Genomic DNA, 20,002 nt, shown 5'->3' with positions numbered 1-20,002 from the left:
TATTGAAAGTAACACAATAAATTTAATTGGTACCTCATTGACTGACTTAAGCATCCAAGTCCTCAACCTTTTGTATTCTCCACTGTATTCTAACTACAGCCAGCACATCCCAAACCCATGAGTTCCACCATCCAGAAATACAAGCTTAGCGATGCATGTGAACTCCAGCCTCTCGCAATTCCTTTCCAAGTCACTAGCCATCCTTAGATACTTGACTGTACCTTCAGTGTCATTAGATCAAAATCCTGAAATTCCCTGCCTAATGGCATTTTGGGAGCTCACAATTCAAGAATGAATTCAGAAAGGTTAGGATGGCTGATATCCCATGTGTTGAAATGACCATTGTCAAACTGTATCAAGATAATTTATTTTTAATATTGAGAGAATTACCAGTAGCTTTTAAAGTTGAGAACCATTTTTGGTTTGAGATGAATCTGATGCACTGAATTCTTCTGTGAATTACTAGTTTAGTGAGACATGGCTGATGTCTCAGGTCCCAATCTGACAAGTTTCAAATTTCAGCCAGATTATCAGGCAGCCATGAAACAGGAAAGGAAGGTTATTTGAGGAGTCCATGTTGACTGCTGTCATGCAAGTGACCTATTTCTTAGGTCCTTATAGTTGTGTTTTCAGGATGGGTCATTCAGGCAGATCACAAAGAAATCTGAGGAAAGAACAGGCACAAATATGAATAAAACACAAGGTGAATAGAAACACTGAATAGCTTAGTATGGTGACAGGAGATATCAACAAAAATGTGCAGATGGTGCTATTGGACTGGGGTGGACAAAGTCAGAAGTCACACGTTGTAGTCCAACAGGTTTATTTGAAATCACAAGCTTTTGGAGTGTAGTTCCTTCATTGGGTGAAGTGGAAGGAAGCACACAGGCACAGAATTTATATGCAGAGAGATAATGGCAAGGTAATTCCAGGTAATTCAGAGTGTCAGAAGATAAACATAAATGGTGTGAGCAAAGTGTCAACGGGCTGAATAACAAGTCCTTGCAGGTAATCAAAAGGGTCACACAGTGTGAGCCAAGTGTTAACAGCTGAATAGGAAATGAAAGGATGACTGATTAATATTTACAAAAAAAATCAAAAATAAGATGACGCTATAGAAAAACCAAATGACTGGAATAAAATGATAGGTATAAGAGTCACATGACAAGGGTCCAACTGAAGTAACAAGTAATCCAAAATTATACAAACTAATTGAGGTAGCGAGATAATAACAATTTTTCAAGGTGATGGTGTCATAGCAGGATCTACTCAGATGAGGAGGAATGCAGCAGACGCATACAGATGCTGAAAGATGGCCTCAGAAGAACAGGATATGATGCTCACCTCATCGATCACCAGTTCTGACATACCACAACAAAAAACAGCAACACTCTCCTCTGATGACAGACACGGTTCCTGACCAATGGGGAACCCTTTGTTGTTCAGTATTTCCCTGGAGCAGAGAAACTATGTTATGTTCTTTACAGCCTTCAACATGTCATCGATGACAACGTACATCTCACCAAAGCCATCCCTACAGTTCCACTTAGAACATAGAACATAGAACAATACAGTGCAAAACAGGCCCTTCGGCCCTCAATGTTGCGCTGACCTGTGAACTAATCAAAGCTCCCCCCCAACATTATCCCATCATCATCAATGTGCTTATCCAAGGATTGTTTAAATCTCCCTAATGTGACTGAGTTTTCTCTCCTTCAAACAGCTGCCTCACATCAAACAGACCATGGTTTGCAGCAAACTATCCAGCCTTCAGGAGAACAGTGACCACAACATCACACATCCCTGCCACTGCAACCTCTGCAAGACATGCTAGATCATCGGCATGGATACTATCATGTCACTTGGGAACACTACCCACCAAGTACATGGCAGATACTCATATGACTTGGCCACTGTTGCCTATCTTATATTCTGTAGGAAAGGAGGCCCCGAGGCCTGGGAGATCAGCAAGACCATGCAGACACTAACAACAACAGTGAACACTGCAACAATCGCCGGGCAGGAGTGTTCCATCCCAGTCAGTGAACACTTCAGTGGTCAAGAGCATTCAGCCTCCAATCTTCAGGTAAGCATCCTCCAAGGTGGCCTTCAAGATACACAACAATGCAGAATCGCCAAGCATAAACTGATAACCAAGTTTGGTACCCATGAAAATGGCCTCAACCATGATCTTGGGTTTATGTCGTGCTACATGTAACCCCATCATTCTGTTCTGTGTTTGTACAATCTTCCTTACTGTTAAGTTTTGATACCATCACCTTGGTAAGTTGTTATCATCTACCTAAATTAGTTTGTACAGTTTTTTGGATTACTTGTTACTTCGATTAGACCCTTGTCAAGTGACTCTTACACTGATCATGTTACTCCAGTCATTTGGTTTGTCTCCAGCACTATCCTTTTTTGACACTTTTGGAAATATTAATTGGTCATCCCTTCACTTTCTATTCAGCCGTTGACACTTTACTCATACCGTTTGACTCTTTTGATTACCTGCAAGGACTTGTTATTCAGCCCGTCGACACTTCGCTCACACCATTTATGTTTATCTTCCGACACTGAATTACCTGGAATTACCTTGCCATTATCTCTCTGCATATAAATTCTGTGCCTGTGTGCTTCCCTTCACTTCACCTGATGAAGGAGCTGTGCTCCAAAAGTTTTGATTAAAAGTAAACCCATCGAACTATAACCTGGTGTTGTGTGACTTCTGACAAAAAAAAAGCAGAAGCTAAAACAAGGTAATTTCAGTAATGATAAGAAAAAACAACCTGCTAAGGCAGAATTTGTTGGCAACTTAATGTTTCAGGACACAAATGCTGTAGGCAGGATAGAAAGGGGAGCAAGAGAGGAGAGGGAGTGGCACGTTTGATAAGGGATATTATTACTGCTGTACTTATGGAGGATATTCCGGGATATTTGGGTAGAACTGAGAAATAAGAAAGTAATCATCACCTTATTGGGATCCTATTATAGACCCCCTAATAGTCAGCGGGAAATTGTGAAGCAAATTTCTAAAGTGATTTCAGTTAACTGTAAGAATAATAGGATGGATATGGTCGGGGATTTTAACTTGCCAAACAGAGACTGGTACTGCCATAGTGTTAAAGGTTCAGATGGAGAGGAATTTATCAAGTGTGTACAAGAATATTTTCTGATTCAGGATATGGGTGTACCCACTGGAGAAGGTGCAAAACTTGACCGACTCTTGGAAAATAAGGCAGGGCAGGTGACTGAGGTGTCAGTGGGGGAGCACTCTGGGGCCAGCCATTAGTTTTAAAATAGTGATGGAAAAGGATAGACCAGATCTAAAAGTTGAAGTTCTAAATTGGAAGAAGGCTAATATTGATGGTATTCGGCAAGAACTTTCAAAAGCTGATTGGAGGCAAATGTTTGCAGGTAGAGTAGAGTAGCTTTTATTTGTCATTTCTACCATATATAACAGTAAAAACAAGATAGCATTCCTCCAGTACCGAGGGTGCTACATGGACAGCATAAACTACACAATCTTACATGGTATAAAGTGCACAAATAGTGCAAAATACACAAGTTACAGTGTAACAGAAGAATGATAAATAATACACATCTTTCTAGCAGCAATTCAAAGTTGTGCAAAGTATTTCAGATGGGAAAGAGTCTGATCATACAGTGGAAAGGAGCCTGATGGCTTACGGGAAGAAATTGTTGCACAGTCTGGCCATGAGAGACCGAAAGCTCCGGTATCTTCTGCCAGATGGCAGGAAGGATAGGAGTTTGAGTGAGGGACTTCCACAATGCTCTTATCCTTTTGGATGTGGACTAAATGTCTGTAATGGAGGGAAGAGAGACCCCGATGATCCTCTCAGCTGTCCTCACTATCCGTTGTAGGGTCTTACAATCCGAGACAGTGCAATTCCCGATCGAGGCAGTGATGCAGCAGCTCAGGATATTCTCAATGTACCCTCTGTAGAACGTGGTGATGATGAAGGTTGGGAGGTGGGCTTTCCTCAGCCTACACAGAAAGTAGAGACACTGCTTGACTTTCTTGGCTATGGATCTGGTGCTGAGAGGTCAGGTGAGATTCTCCGCCAGGTGTAGGCCAAGAAATTTGGTGCTCTTCACGATCTCTATGGAGAGTGGTCGCTCTGTGCCTTCCTGAAGGCAACAACCATCTCTTTCATTTTGTCCATGTTCAGAGAAAGGTTGTTGGCTTTGCACCAGTCTGTTAGCTGCTGCACCTCCTCTTTGTATGCTGACACGTCGCTCGTGCTGATGAGACCCACGACAGTTGTATCATCAGCGAATGTGATGATATGATTGGACCTGTGCATCACTACACAGTTGTGTGTCAGCAGGGTGAACAGCAGTGTACTGAACACACAGCCCTGGGAAGCCCCTGTGCTCAGTGTGATGGTGTTGGAGATGCTGTTTCCAATTCGGGCTGACTTAGGTATCCCAGTCAGGAAATCTAGGATCCAGTTACAAAGGGAGGTCATTCAAGCCCAGCAGACTCAGCTTTCCACTCAGGTGCTGAAGAATGATAGTGTTAAATGCAGAACTGAAGTTGATGCACAGTAGTCTGATGTAGGTGTCCTTCTCCAGATGGATGAGGGCCAGATGGAGGGTGGTGGAAATGGCATCACCTGTTGAGCGATTTGGATGACATGCAAACTGCAGGATGTCCAGTAAGGGGGTTGGCAAGGTCTAAATATGCCTCAACATGAGTCTCTCAAAGCACTTAATGATGAAGAGACGGCTGGAAAATAAGAAGCCTCCAAAAATGAGATAATGAGAGTCTAGGGACAGTATATTCCTATTTGAGTGAAAGGAAAGGCTGGTAGGTGTAGAGAATGTCGGGTGACCAGAGAAATTGAGGTTTTGGTTAAGAAAAAGAAGGAAGCATATGTCAGGTATAGACAGGAGAGATCTAGTGAATGATTAGAAGAGTATAAAGACAGTAGGAGTATACTTGAGGGAAATCAGGAGGCCAAAAAGGGGACATGCGATAGCTTTGGCAAATAGGGTTAAGGAGAATCCAAAGGATTTTTAAAAATATATTAAGGACAAAAGGGCAACGAAGGAGAGAATAGGGCCCCTCAAAGATCAGGTAGGGTAAAGTGAGGACTGCAGATGCTGGACATCAAAATTCCTTCTGCTCAAAATATCGACTCTGCTGCTCCTCGGATACTGCCTGCCTAGCTGTGCTTTTCCAGCACCACACTCTTTGGCCCCTCAAGGATCAGCAAGGCACCCTATGTGTGGAGCCACAGTAGATCAATGGTTACTGCGGAGAAGGACATGGAACATTTGGAATGTGGAGAAATAGATGGTGACATCTTGAAATATGTTCATATTACAGAAGAGGGGATGCTGGATGTCTTGAAAGTATAATAGTGGATAAATCCCCAGGACCTGATCAGGTGTACCCTAGAACTTCGGGGGATGCTAGGGAAGTGATTGCTGGGCCCCTTGCTGAGATATTTGTATCATCAATAATCACAGGTGAGGGGCCAGAAGACTGGAGGTTGGTTAACGTCGTGCCACTGTTTAAGAAAGGTGGTAAGGACAAGCCCAGGAACTATAGACCAGTGAGCCTGACATTGGTGGTGGACAAGTTATTGGAGGGAATTCTCAGGGATAGGATTTACATGTATTTGAAAAAGCAAGGACTCATTAGGGATAGTCAACATGGCTTTGTGCATGGGAAATCATGTCTCACGAACTTGATTGAGATTTTTGCAGAAATAACTAAGAGGATTGATGAGGGCAGAGAGGTGGACATGATCTATATGGACTCAGTAAGGCGTTTGACAAGGTTCCTCATGAGATAGTTAGCAAGGTTAGACTTCATGGAATACAGGGAGAAGTAGCCATTTAGGTACATAACTGGCTCAAAGGTAGAAGACAGAGGGTGGTGGAGCAGGGTTGCTTTTCAGACTGGAGGCCTGTGACCAGTGGAGTGTCACAAGGATCAAAACTATGTTTCGTCATTTATATAAATGAATTGAATGTAATCATAAGAGATATAGTCAGTAAGTTTGCAGATGACACCAAAATTGGAGGTGTAGTGGACAACGAAGGAGATTACCTCAGAGTCCTACAGGATCTTGATCAGATGGGCCAATGGTCTGAGGAGTGGCAGATGGAATTTAATTTAGATAAATGCGAGGTGCTGCATTTTGGGAAAGCAAATCAGAGCAGAACTTATACTCTTAATGGTAAGGTCCTGGGGAGGGTTGCTGAACAAAAAGACCTTGAAGTGCAGATTCATAGTTCCTTGAAAATGGAGTTACAGGTATAGAGGACAGTGAAGAAGGTGTTTGGTATGCTTTTCTTTTTTGATCAGAGCATTGAGTACAGGAGTTGGAAGATCATGTTCTGGTACGGGACATTGGTTAGGCTACTTTTGGAATCTTGCAATCTTAGTCTCCTTCCTATCAGAAGGATGGTGTGAAACTTGAAAGGGTTCAGAAAAGATTTGCAAGGATTGAATTGAATTAAATTTATTGTCATGTATACTGAGGCACAGTGAAAAGTTTTGACTTGTGAGCAATACAAGACAGATCACAGAGTTAAGTAGCATAGAAAATAAATAATAGGTAAACAGCTGCAAAAACAAAAATACAAGTACTGGCGAATGTTAAGAGTTTGTGAGCCCCTTCAGTATTCCAACAACAGTAGGGTAGAAACAGTTGCGAAACCGGCTGGTGCATGTGTTCAGGCTTCTGTATATTCTCCCCGATGGTGGAGGTTTGTAGAAAAATATTGCCAGGGTGAGATGGATCTTTGAGAATGCTGGTGACTTTATTTGACAGTGGACCTGGCAGATGGATTCTATAGATGAGAGGTTGGCCTTGGTGATTGTCCAGGCTGAGTTCACCACTCTCTGTAACCATCTCCGATCTTGAATGGTACAGTTGCCATACCAGGTAGTGATACATCCAGACAGAATGCTCTCAATGGCGCACCTATAAAGGTTGGCAAGGTATTTGCCGTTATACCAAATTTCCTCAGCTGCCTGAGGAAGAAGAGATGTTATTGGGCCTTTGTAACCAGTGAAGAGTCCAAGAAAGCTTGTTGTGGATGACCATTCCCAGGAGCGTGACACTCTCCACTTGTTCCACCTCTGTGCTGTTAATGTGTAGGATGAGTAACATCCCGGTTTTGCTGGCATTGAGAGCGAGGTTGTTCTCACTGCACCATTTTCCCGGGTCTTCCACATCCTCTCTGTAGTCGGCTTCATTGCCATCTGAGATTTGACTGACTATGTTGGTGTCATCAGCGAACTTGTAAATGGCATTAATCTGATATTTGGCGACTCAGTCATGGGCATATAATAAGTACAGTAGAGGGCTGAGTACACACTCCTGGGGACTCCAGTGTTGAGTGTTAGTGAGGATGAAATATTGTCCTCAATCTTCACTGATTGTGGCCTGTGAGTCAGGAAACTATGGACCCAGTTGCAGATAATGGGGCTTAGTCTGAGATCACTAAGTTTAGTAATCAGTCTCGAGGGGATAATAGTGTTGAAGACTGAACTGTAGTCAATGAGTAGGATACTTACGTAGCTGTTCTTGGTGTCAAGATGTTGCCAGGGTTGGAGGATTTGAGCTACAGGGATAGGCTGAATAGGCTGGGGCTGTTCTCCCTGGAGTGTGGGAGGCTGAGGGGTGACTTTATAGAGGTTTATAAAATCATGAGGGGCATGGATAGGTTAAATAGAGAAGGTCTTTTCCCTGGGGTAGAGGAGTCCAGAATTAGGGGGCACAGGTTTAGGGTGAAAGGGGAAAGATATAAAAGGGACGCAGAGGGTGGTACGTGTATGGAATGAGCTGCCAGAGGAAGTGGTGCAGGCTGGTACAATTACAGCATTTAAAAGGCACTTGGATGGCTATATGAATATGAAGTGTTTAGAGGGATATGGGCCAAGGGCTGGCAAATGGGACTAGATTGGGTTGGGATATCTGGTTGACATGGACGAGTTGGACCGAAGGGTCTGTTTCCATGCTGTACATCTCTGTGACTCTATGACTGGAAGTTCATAAAAATTAATGAAATCAATTGTGGTCTCATTCCAGAAAACCAATGGGTCAAGTTCCAAAAAATAAGAAATAAAAAATAATAATTTTCGATTTACAAAATCTTTTGGATAGCTTTATGGGATGTCATTACTAAAACTATTGTAACTTTATTAATTCATTTTCAAAAATTGATAAATTAGTTTATGGAAGTAAGGAAGGTGATGGAACTCCATAGGAATGTATGAGTTACATATGTTGTAGATATATCCTCCTCTTTTGATTATCTTATTTTTCCCAATCTTTCATCAGTAGCGTAATGACACTTCCTCTAGCATTTCCAATTGAGAAGCTTTTTTCAGATTTCATTGTAAAGACCTCCTATTCATCACTGGAGCTGATGCTAAAAATATACAGCAAGTTGAATTGTATCTGCAAGACAGAAACCTTTTTTCAATCTCCCAGGAGTAATGGAAATTTGATGTGAAATTAAGTGTTGTGTTTCTCTTTCCAAATTTTGACTGTGTTATATATTTATGAAATTTTCTCTCTATATTTCAAATTTCCAGCACCTGCATGATCACTTTTACTGGAATGTCCAGTGTTAGAACACATTCTCCAATAGAATGAGAAAGATTAACTCTGTTTCAGATTATTAAACTACAATTAAAACATAATAGTTGTGTCCTAACATCCTTGCATAACGAGTTATCAGTTTTTGGAATTTTCATGAACAGAAAGGACAATCTGCAACCTCTTAAATTACATTGTCAAGGGCATTTTGGCATTCCACTTCTGAGTGTGTACATAAATCCCCCCAATGCAATCAAGAAAGATGGCAAACAGATCACTGTCTCTTTGTTCTTGCATCCATCCTAATGAATGATGAGAGAAGAGCTCTGGCACCAGCCAATGAACAGTTCATCTATCTTCCTCTCTCAACTAAGTGAAGCTTAAGTACAAGGAGCACAAAACAAATCTATTCCTTAGGGCTAATGAAGCAAGTGAAGACAACTGCTTCATATGAAGAAAATACACACATTGAGAACAAAAATGTGGTTGAGCTTCATGTACGTGAAAAATTTTATTCTGAAGAAACCACAATGAAAGTGAACCATTCATTTTATTCCTAAGCTATATTTTCATTAATTCTAACCACAAACATCAGAAATAAAATATGTTCATTGATGGACTTCCTCTGAAAAATGTAATAAGTACAGAATATTCCCCTGTGTACTTTTTTTTGGAGCTCTTCAATAGAATAAATAATCTTCAATCTTGTAACGAGAGCTTGAATGGGACTTGGATTACATTTATTGAACTTTTAATGGCTTTAATTTGATTGTTTTAATGACAGTTTTATCACTGAAGTGTGGGCAAAAACAATCTATATTCGAAGAATAGATCTACTCCTGTGAACGATTAATGCAAATGCTGATATGTTTGTTGAGATTTGATCTTGAGTCAATTGTCACTTTTTGGCTTCCACATATCATTTACTTTCTTCACATATGGTTAACCACCATGAATGTTTCACAATTTTGAAAACTACTTTTATGCCCTATTTACAGAACAATGTCTAATATCATTTGCTAATTTTTACTAATCTCAAAACAAAAAAAAACAAATCTAAAGGTTTACCTTATTTAACTTTTCAATGCCAGCTCTGATCAATTAAAAAAATTACCAACGATAATTTTTAAAAAATCAGCACTTGAAGTTGGGGTTAATGTACAAAATATTCATTGTCTTTCAAAGGACCAATATCGTGATTAGTTTGAATTGAAACGCATGCTACAGCCTGACTGCTGTTTGATTGCTGCAAATGCAGGAGTTATCTTTCAAGATTAGATTAGATTAGATTAGATTAGATTCCCTACAGTGTGGAAACAGGCTCTTTGGCCCAATGAGTCCACACCGACCCTCCGAAGAGTAACACACCCAGACTCATTTCCCGCTGACTAATGCACCCAACACTATGGGCAATTTAGCGTGGCCAATTCACCTGACCTGCACATCTTTGGACTGCTCTACATTGCACCATGCTTTCCCATTCTACTTCAATTCACATTATTGTGCAATAATAAAGTTTCACAAATTGTTACTTTCAAGCAAGTAAAATGTTGAAACTGCAGTATAATGTACCATCTGATCATCTTGTTATATTGTCCTTTCTGCATCCTTCCCTTTTAGGGAGGTATGAATAACTTTATAATCATGGTTGCCTACCATTGAGTCTGTGTTAGTCTTGTCTAGTACACTAAACAAAACAAAGGTAACTCCAATGTTGGGTGAGAATTATCTTCCACAATTCATTTGATTCATCAGAAGAGTCCCCAGTGCCTGAGGATATTAATGTTCCCTGTGTGCTGCACACCTCTCTGCCCCAGATATCTCTGACCACCGCATTCAAACAAACTCTTTTGAATTCAGAAGCCAGGGCAAGAATAGAGATGTCATAGGATAAAGGGAAATGGTGTCAGAAAGACTTGTTCCTCTTGCTTCCAGATGCTCAGCAGACTCTCAACACAGACATTGACCCATTGATATCCTGTATGGACATGACATGAGGTATAATGCTAGCACTGATATATTCTTGGCTATACGGAGACTCAAGGAAACAAATGTACTGGCAAGACAATGGACCTTATACAAATGAACTTCATTGTGAAGTTCAATGTAATGTGTGCCACTAATGAGCCCTCAGTATGTTTTCCTTTTCCTTTCACTCCCATTGTATCTTAGTGTCAGCCCTGGTTCCTTAGCTGGGGGAGAGGGAGCCTGCTCTACAGTGGAGCCTGGTTACCAAGAAGGTTTGGTCAGGCAAGCAGGGCAGATGGTGTGGAATCTTTCAAGACATACTGAAGGGCTGCGAGCCAGAGGCAAGTTAACCCGCCTTGGCTTCAACCCCAAGAGTTGGAGGGTGGCAGGCAGCATGGAGCTGAAAGGCCTGACCACCAGTGGATTTTCCTGACCTGTCCTGAGCGAGGAAAGGACAACTGGAGTGCACACCAGGTTCCCCATGCCCCTGTTTGCCATAACTTCAGTCCTGAGGACCAATGGGCTGGGAGTGGGCGATGAGTTGTAGTTGTCGCCCCTCTCCAGCAGCCCCTGAGGAATCTGGGCCTAGCTCTCCATGGCAGACACCAATCTGGCCATAGAGGCAGAGAGATGGCCACATCATTCTGTACTGCTGCAGCTTCTGGACAGTGAGGGCCTTAGTGTCCCACATATATGTCTGCTTTTCTGTGCATTTGGACAAAGTCCCTGATGACTGACACCACAGGATCCTCTTTTGCGTGGCACTGAACAGTGCCTGCACTCCAGCAGCCCTCTGTGTTCTGACCAGCCTGAGGTATCTCCTCCTGGACCAGCAGTGGAGCTGACAAATTCATGAGTTTATGCTCCCTACCATTCGAAAGCTAATCTTCCGAGTGACGCATCAGAGTGTGCACTTCTGGGTGTGCTGGGTGCTCCCCGGGGCTTGAGTAGTTGGTGTCTGGGAGAGCAGGCTATTTTACCATGGAACTGGTGGAGATGTTGGCGTTACTTGCAAGAGAAAAGAGAATGTGGTTAGTTGCAGTATGCAGTGACTGACATTGACAATGAAGTTAATGTGAGAGTTGTAGAATGAAGAATGTGATTACTCAGATGGTTTGACATGGGTATATTGACATCCCTGTGGAAGTTTTCCCAATTCTATCCTGAGAGGGCCTAGAATCTCTCCACACCAGGACTGAGGAGTTGAATGTCTGGTTCGCCTCTTTCTGTCTGGACCTTTCCTGATTTATTGTGGGTTGCATCCACCTGTACTGAAAAGGAGGGACTGACTGAACTGAAAGTAAGTAGCAGAGTTTTTCCTGCTGTTGCGAGTGGAATGGTAAGGTATTCAGAATAAGTGAGTAGCGGAGGCTATGATGGGTACACAGAATGTGAGATTAGTATGGGCCAGGGAAGGAGGAGGGGCTATATGTGGAGGTCTGTACAGGGGAAGGGATGCACAGATTAATGGTGATCAAAGCAAGTGAGAAAAGTTGTTGCAGGCGATAGTAAGAGTGATAGAATATGAGCCTTGGTAGGAGGTGGGTATAGTAGCGTAGTGCTGGAAAAAGTGCAGCAGGCCAGGCAGCATCTAGGGAGCAAGTGAATCAATATTCCAGGCATAACTCTTCATCAGGACTGCATGGCTATGACTGAAACATTGACTCTCTTGCTCTTCAGATGTTGTCTGACCTGCTGTGCTTTTTCCAATGCCACACTTTACCAAGGAGGAGAAAGTGAGGTCTGCAGATGCTGGAGATCAAAGTTGAAACTTTATTGCTGGAACAGCACAGCAGGTCAGGCAGCATCCAGGGAACAGGAGATTCGACGTTTCGGGCACAGGCCCTTCTTCAGGAATTTTACCAACTCTGACTTCTCCAGCATCTGCAGCCCTCACTATCTCGTAGTAGCAGGGCAAAGGTGCATGTGAGCTGCAGAGATGAATGTGGCACTTACCTTGGCAGAGTGGAGAACGGCATTGAACTTCTTACGGCATCTCTTGTCATTCTTGCACACGGTTGAGATGGCAGTGACTAAGATGACAACCTCCAGCCAAGTTGCCAGGGTCTGGTGGCATGGCCTTCTCCAGCAGTGCTCTGGGAAGTGTATGCCCGTCCTCTACACCACCCCATCCATCAGGACCTCAGAGAATTACAGTTCTACGCCCTACTTCGCCCACATGTTCAAAATAATAAATCAAGTCAAATAAAATCCCTACAGTATGGACAAAGGATATTTGGCCCATTGAGTCCATCCTAACCTCTGAGTAGCTTCCCAACCAGACCTACCCCCTACATTATCCGTGTAACCCTGTATTTCCCATGACCAATTCACCATCCTGCGCACCCCTAGACATAGTGACACGTCTGTTTGTAATTACAGTAAAAACAAATATGCAATTGTTGGTATGGTCATATTGTATTCTGGGAAATTCTGTGCACGTGCCATCTTTTTTTAAATGTACAATTCTTTTTAAAGCAGGCGGGTTTGTGCTATATTGTGCATTCTGCGCATTTTGTTCTATTGCCCTCTCTGTTGCTCTCTCTATTGGGGAGCCATAAATAAAGCTGGTTTATTAATCCTGCATATAGATGAGCAAGTGATACTCCTTCCCTGTGTAAAGCACAACAGGAGCTGCATCTTTTCATGGGTTGAAGTCTTGTTCTAAAGTACGATGTAATGTTTACAATGAGGTCAACCATGTGCACCTCGTAGAATATGAGTTCCCTGACTGGGGCTGTTAACCTGTTCCTGACAGATGTAAACAGGACTGTCAGTGTTTCTGTTCACTCTGACAGCTAGCTTTGAGGAAACCAGACCAGTGTTAAGTACAAAACACATGAGAATAAAGGGTGACTTGGTGATGGGATACCAGCCTCTATGGAGTTATTTCATAAGGTGTAGCAGAGCTTACAAACATGACTGTGAATTCATGACATTACCTCTCACAATGAGCTTTTAGATCAAAGGGAAGACAACTGTTTGGCACCAAGTCTGTGATTTTTTTTGTATAATGAAGTGGAAACTCATTAATGAGTACATCACTAGATTATTGCAAGTGTGCAGTATTCTGAATCTAATGCATAGTACTGCTTGTACACTAACTATCAGTCTGCAATGTCTTGCAGTGACTTTGATATACAGGTATTGACTGTAACTAAGTGCTTCAGTTGCAAGTTGTTTGTTCCCAGGTCTCTTTAATTACAATTTGTGTCTACCATTGAATAATTAGAGGCTACTAAAGAGACCTTGTGTAACTTTTAGCAGCCATTGACCAGCTATACATTTTAATTACATTGAAATATGTTGATTTCAGAGAAAGCTATACAGGCGACGCTGGTGGTTGTTAATTATTTAAGTCTCAATGGCTATGTTGTTCTTCAGTGATGCTTTGAATTAGAAGATTACATGCGTTATAATTTCATTCTCAATAAGCTTGTACTTTAATAATTATTCTGTCCCTTTTAACTCTATTTCAAACACTTAACATTCAACTAAGATTGTTAACTTTTGTAGTGATTTGTTTTAAACCTATTTCAATCTGAGAAATTTGGATCTCACACTCCTTCCTTCAATTTACATGGTGTGAACAAAATTGGGGAAAAAAATCTTTTTCTGTCATTTTGTAATCGAGATCCACTATATTCATGAACACTTTAAAATTTAATGTTACACATGATCACTGTCCACAAATGTTTATTTGTCCTAATATTAATCTAGAGCTGTGGTGAGTGGCAGCTGGTACAAAGTTTAGGTGTTGGGCAGGAAGGACGGCATTCCCTGAGGTAATGATAAATTTAACAGCAGGTCATGATTAGTATTTTTAGAATCTATTTCCCAGGGACCTTACAGAGGTTTATAAAATCATGAGGAGCTTAGTTAGGCTGAATAGTCATGGTCTTCTTCCGAAGGTAGGGAGTCCAAAACCAGAGGTTTAAGGTAACAAGATAAAGATTTAAAAGGGACCTCAGGGGCAATTTTTTCACACACACGGAGGTGTGTGTGTGGAATGAGCTGCCAAAGGAAGTGGTGGAGGTTGGTATAATTACAACATTTAAAAGGCATCTGGAGATATATAAGTAGGAAGGGTTTGGAGGGATATGGGACAAATGCTGGCAAATAGGACCATGTTAATTTACAATATCTGTTTGACATGGATGGGTTGGTCCAAAGGGTCTGTTTGTGTGCTGTACCATTCTATTTCTCTCTGATTCAATATAGTCAGGGGGAAGAGTGTAGTGCTGAAAAGCACAGCAGGTCAGGCAGCATCTGAGGAGCCGGAGAATGGACATTTTGGGCATAAGCCCTTCATCACTTTCTCCTATTTAATTTAGTCAGCCTGGTTGATTTGCTGTGGAGCAGGTTGGCCATCAGCATCTGGCCATAACAGACAGAGGCTAGGAGCGACTGGATATCAAGGTGCATCAACAGAAGGATTGTGGGAAATCAAAGGAAGAGGAGAGAAGATTCCAACACGGCCTGGAAGAAAAGGAGGAGTTGTTGTTATATTTCTGTGAATGACAGGGGAACTGCAGGAGAGGATCTCAGGTCAAAGTAGACATCAGGAGAATATTGGTTCATGAACAGTGATTTGATTGCTGTGAACGTAGAAGGATGTCCGTGATGAGGCAATGGAAATGAATTCTTCTCCTTGACGATAAGCAGCATTGACAAAGTACTTTCTTATTCTTTGCATCATTTTGTGCCTCCCTTTAGTTCTGAAATTTTCTGAGATCTGGGAAACACAAGTAGGCACCACTTAAAGTTGGAACAAGAAAAAGAAGCTCCATGACCAACCCACTTTCCAGCAATAAGTTGGTCAGTCACCTTCTTTTAAAGTTGGAAATTGGCAGCTTTGGGACATGTTATATTCATATTTGAGATATTTTCTATTCATGCTTTGACACTTGATGGGGGTAAGCTGGGTTAAAACCCTTCTTCGTTTGGTGAAATGTTAACTTATGCAGAACCCGCACAGGGTTAAAATTGGGCCTATTCAGTCCAGGTTGCTCATGACGACAGTTTGTGTTATTTGTGCAGCCATTCTCACTGATTTCAATCTGTCTTTTATTTACAGCCTGTCAGGGTCCCAGTTTAAACTGCCTAAACCAAACGACTACACCTTACAACAAAATCTACCTTTACTTGGATGTTGATCAAAACTAAATTGAAAAACGTGCAGAAAGTCCACAGAGTACTTAATCTCAGTTAATGCAGGTGTGAGCACTTCTCAGGAGTTCAGACAGAGACTCTTTGATAGGGTTGAGGGAAAGTTAGTCATGCCCTGAGAATGTTTGCTGTTGACAGGATTTGAAATAAATAGAAAATATTTTCTTTCTTGCCATTGACATTATTCACCTTGAACACAAATTTCATAAAGCTGAGTAGCAGAAAAATATAATTATATCTCTTCCATCAGTTTATGCCAGCAGAAAGGTACATGGAGAAGGAAGAGTATTTCACTCCTGAAACTGCAGCTGGCATTTCACCTAAGATTTATGATACAAATTCCACAAACAGTATTAAAATGATTGATATTCAAGGTTATTCAACTCAACTGAAGATTTTTCTTTTTGTGTTTTGCAGATTTGGATGACCCTGTACTGACGATACATCATAGTATAGGTGAAGCAAAGGAATTGTTTTACTTTGAAAGAACTGTATTCCTTAGGTGTTCAGTCAATTCAAATCCCCCTGTCCGATACAGTTGGCGTCGAGGAAGAGAAATTCTATCACAGGGATCAGACAAGGGGATTGAGATCTATGAACCCTTTTTTACTCAGGTACATTATTGACCTTATTGTCAATGTCTGAACAAAGTAACTGAATCCCATTTGACTTGTTTGTCATTTTGTTGTAATGCGACAATCATGTCTCTCAGCAACCTCATGCTATAGAAAATCACGCAATGGAAAACCGCTATTGAAAATCGCACTGTAGAAGATTGCTATCGGAAATTGCTATACCCATTCACTGGAAAGTTTGCATAATCCAAACATCATCCATAATTTGTTAATTGCGTTATAGCCAATTTGTGTTAACAAAACGAGTGTAATAGCAAAGTAACCTGCATAGCAGACATGACTTCCTTGTTGATGGCTAGGCTGAAAATGCCTTCCATTAAGCTGTGTTCTAAATTGGCTGGAAATTTGCAGGAGTGGCTCGGGAGGATAATCTAACCGCACTCTTCCTCCACGATCACTTTTTAATACTTCAACCAGTCTCCAGACTGGCTGCATATGGTATATTTTGCAAATGGGCAATCTGCCATACAACAAAGCTTTTGATGCAAATTAAAACATAATAAAATGAATTAAGATATAACAAATTTAGTGAATAAAGCTGATATTTCAGGTGAAATAGTGCAATGCGGAAGTCTTCTGGCATCACAGGTAAAATTTCAAATATTTATTTTTAAATATATTTTAAATGTCCATTTTTAAAGTAAAATGCAAGAACTTTCGTATTTGCATTTTTATTTATACTGATGTACTGTTCAAATTGGTCTAATTACAGCATGCTGATTAGTGGTACATTTTGCTGATTGAAGCATTTCATTCAATTGCAGATTTCACACACTCCACCCCATTTTTTATCCTTGGCACCAAATTTGTGACAAGATCAAGCTGTTTCACTAATAAGAGAGATATGTTTTCTAACAACAGTATGCTCAAGTAATCCAAGATTAACACATCCTCTTTGACCCATGGTCTGTCCACTTAATTGTGTAATGATAAATGCCTCAGATTGTGGTAATGGCCTGGAGCAGATGGACATAGACAGATGGAGCAGTTCTCTTCAGCATCTGTACAGCTATAGCTATAGGATTTTCTAAACATTAGGCACTAGCTATTGAATTTACTTTATGAAGTATAGAACAGTTGGACACTTGGTTATACCAATTTTTTCCATTTGAAAGGATAGGACTATAGTGTGCCTTATTGTTGTGCAACAAATGTGTCGAAATTTGCTATTAATGTTAGGAGATAATTAGTAAAAGGAAGTACTATAAACCTTCTAGCATTCTCAATGCAGGTTGCCCGTCTGAATTTTAGATAATATTAACTCAAAAAGAAAATCCCACCGTTCTAATTTTGTAGAAGCTGCAGGGTTTTGGTTCAACCAGAATCACAACATCAGCGAACTTCCTCAAGCATGCTCCAGCTGTCTGCCTTTTACTACTATTCCTAATTAAAATAAGCATCTGCATCCAGAAGTCACTGTCTACTAAATCTATTTTACAGTTCAGACTCTACAATTATATTTAACACAGATGAAGTGATATGGTAAATTGGATTAATGTGTATTTACAATTCCTTTTGTTGTTTTGAGAGTTGAATTAACATTTAAAAAGATGCAAAATTGTTGATAATTTTAAAAAGTCAATGTTTTGAGCTGAAGAATTACCTGGAGCCACCTTCGCCAAAGTGGAGAGAAAATTCCTCCTGTTCACTTGACGATTTAATTAAATTTGAGAATACAAACCCTTGCAGGTTTCATTATCTGCTTCAATATTCATTCTAAAAATTAATTTCTTAGTGGATGACACTGAGAATTAAATTGATATCAACAATCATACTAACTTTGGAGCAATTTTTAAAAGACGCTCCTGAAACTAGGATGTTAGTCCTAACATGTCCTTGAATTACCAGCAGTTTGGAATTAAGAAAGTTTGCAAATTGTGTTAGCTATAGTTCAATGGGTCGTACTCCCACGTCTGAGGCACAAGAATGTGAATTGATGACTGGAGCAAGGAAATCTAGTTTGACACTCCAGTGCACTATAGAGGGAATTTTGCATAGCCAGAAGTACATTTTTTCAGATGTGATATGAAACCAATGACCCATTTGCTCTCTCAGTTGAAAGAAAAGGTTCTGAGGCATTATATCAAACAGCCAAGGAAGATTTCCCTGCAGCCTGTTCAATCAACATCACACGAGCAGATTATCTTGCTATCATCATATTGCTGTTTGTAGGAGTGTGCTATGTGGAAATTGGCTTCCTCACTTCCTATATTACAACAGTGACCACACTTGCAAAAATGCTTTCCTGTCTATCAATTGTTTTGTGATGACCTGAAATTATGAAAAGAGCTTTATTAATGTATTTCTTACATTACTCCTTTAAAATCAGAAATGAGAAGGGTAACAAAGTGATAATGTAAATTGACTATTAATGCAGAGGCCTGAATGAATGTTTCAGAAACATGATTTCAAATCTTGCCACAGCAGCTAGGGAAATTTAAATGCAATTTATTAAAATAAAAATCTGGAATAGAAAGCTAGTCTCAGGATGAAAGTGCCATTACAAGCCAGTCGGGTCATTAATAAGTATAGAAAATCTTTAGATAGTCTGCCCTGTATGTAATCTGAGATGCACGGCATTGTAGTTGACTCTTAACTACCCTCTAAAATTGTCAAGTCCTCCTGGTGTATCAAATGAGAATAAGATAGGACAAATGTCACCATTGACTTAGATATAAAATGTGATATGACCAACGTACACAGAAAACCAAAAAACTGTGGATGCTGGAAATCAGAAAGAAAAACAGAAATTGCTTGGAAAAGCTCAGCAGGTCTGGCAGCATCTGTGGAGAGAAAGCAGAGGTAATGTTTTGGGTCGAGTAACCTGTCTTCAGAACTAGTACTAGGTGCTGCCTATTGTGTTTTTCCAGCAATTTCCAATTTTGTTGCATAAAACCAGTCCACCTTGCAACGTTCTCCCAAATATCACCCATATATTTAGACTAAAATTGGGAAAACTGTCACTGACTAGTTAGTGAGCAATCACACATACAGAATCATTCTCTACAACCAATGTTCTTCTTGGTTACCTCCTGACCCATTGATCACATTGAATGACCAGATGTGACAGCACAGTGACATACATTCAGAAGTACTTGGATGGGATAGATTCAGGATTCCTGATGAAGGGCTTTGGCCCAAAACGTCGATTTTCCTGCTCCTCGGATGCTGACTGACCTGCTGTGCTTTTCCAGCAATACACACTCAACTCTGATCTCCAGCATCTGCAGACCTCGCTGTCCTAGATTCGGATCAGTTTATAGCAGGCTAAAACACGGGGTGCTGTGAGCCAACATTTGCAGAAGAATTATACTTTTTTAAATTTATAAACTCATTCAACTCCTCAAGCCTGTTTGGTCATTCAGTAAGATTATAGCTGATCTGACTTCGGCTGCAACTCTACCTTCTGACTTAGCCCTAATAACATTTAACTCCCCTGTTAAGTAAGAATTTATCTCTGCCTTAAAAAAAAATTCAAGGGCTCTGTCTCAACTGCACACTGAAGAAGGGAGTTTCAACAACTCGAACATCTGAGAGAAAGATATTCCCTCATCTGCTTCTACAATTTTTACATTGGCCCAGATTTTCTGGATGGTTGGACAGTTGTTATTTCAGTTGAGTTGAGAGTTACATGTGGGTACC

At 40.8% G+C, this 20,002-nt stretch overlaps 1 protein-coding gene across 9 annotated transcripts in view; it reads left to right on the top strand.

The window, feature by feature from the left end:
- mdga2a (MAM domain containing glycosylphosphatidylinositol anchor 2a) overlaps positions 1–20,002 on the top strand; it is a 932,327-nt gene that overhangs the window by 326,971 nt on the left and 585,354 nt on the right. For all 9 annotated transcript variants that reach the window (XM_043697342.1, XM_043697346.1, XM_043697340.1 and 6 more), the window contains exon 4: positions 16,143–16,339. In XM_043697342.1, coding sequence (XP_043553277.1) covers positions 16,143–16,339 — 197 coding nt within the window. The remainder of the gene's footprint in view (positions 1–16,142; positions 16,340–20,002) is intronic.

This window comes from Chiloscyllium plagiosum, chromosome 10, assembly GCF_004010195.1.
Source record: "Chiloscyllium plagiosum isolate BGI_BamShark_2017 chromosome 10, ASM401019v2, whole genome shotgun sequence".
NCBI classification, from domain to species: domain Eukaryota; kingdom Metazoa; phylum Chordata; class Chondrichthyes; order Orectolobiformes; family Hemiscylliidae; genus Chiloscyllium; species Chiloscyllium plagiosum.
Note: the sequence above shows the minus strand (reverse complement) of the source record. Positions and strands in the feature narration are given on the sequence as shown.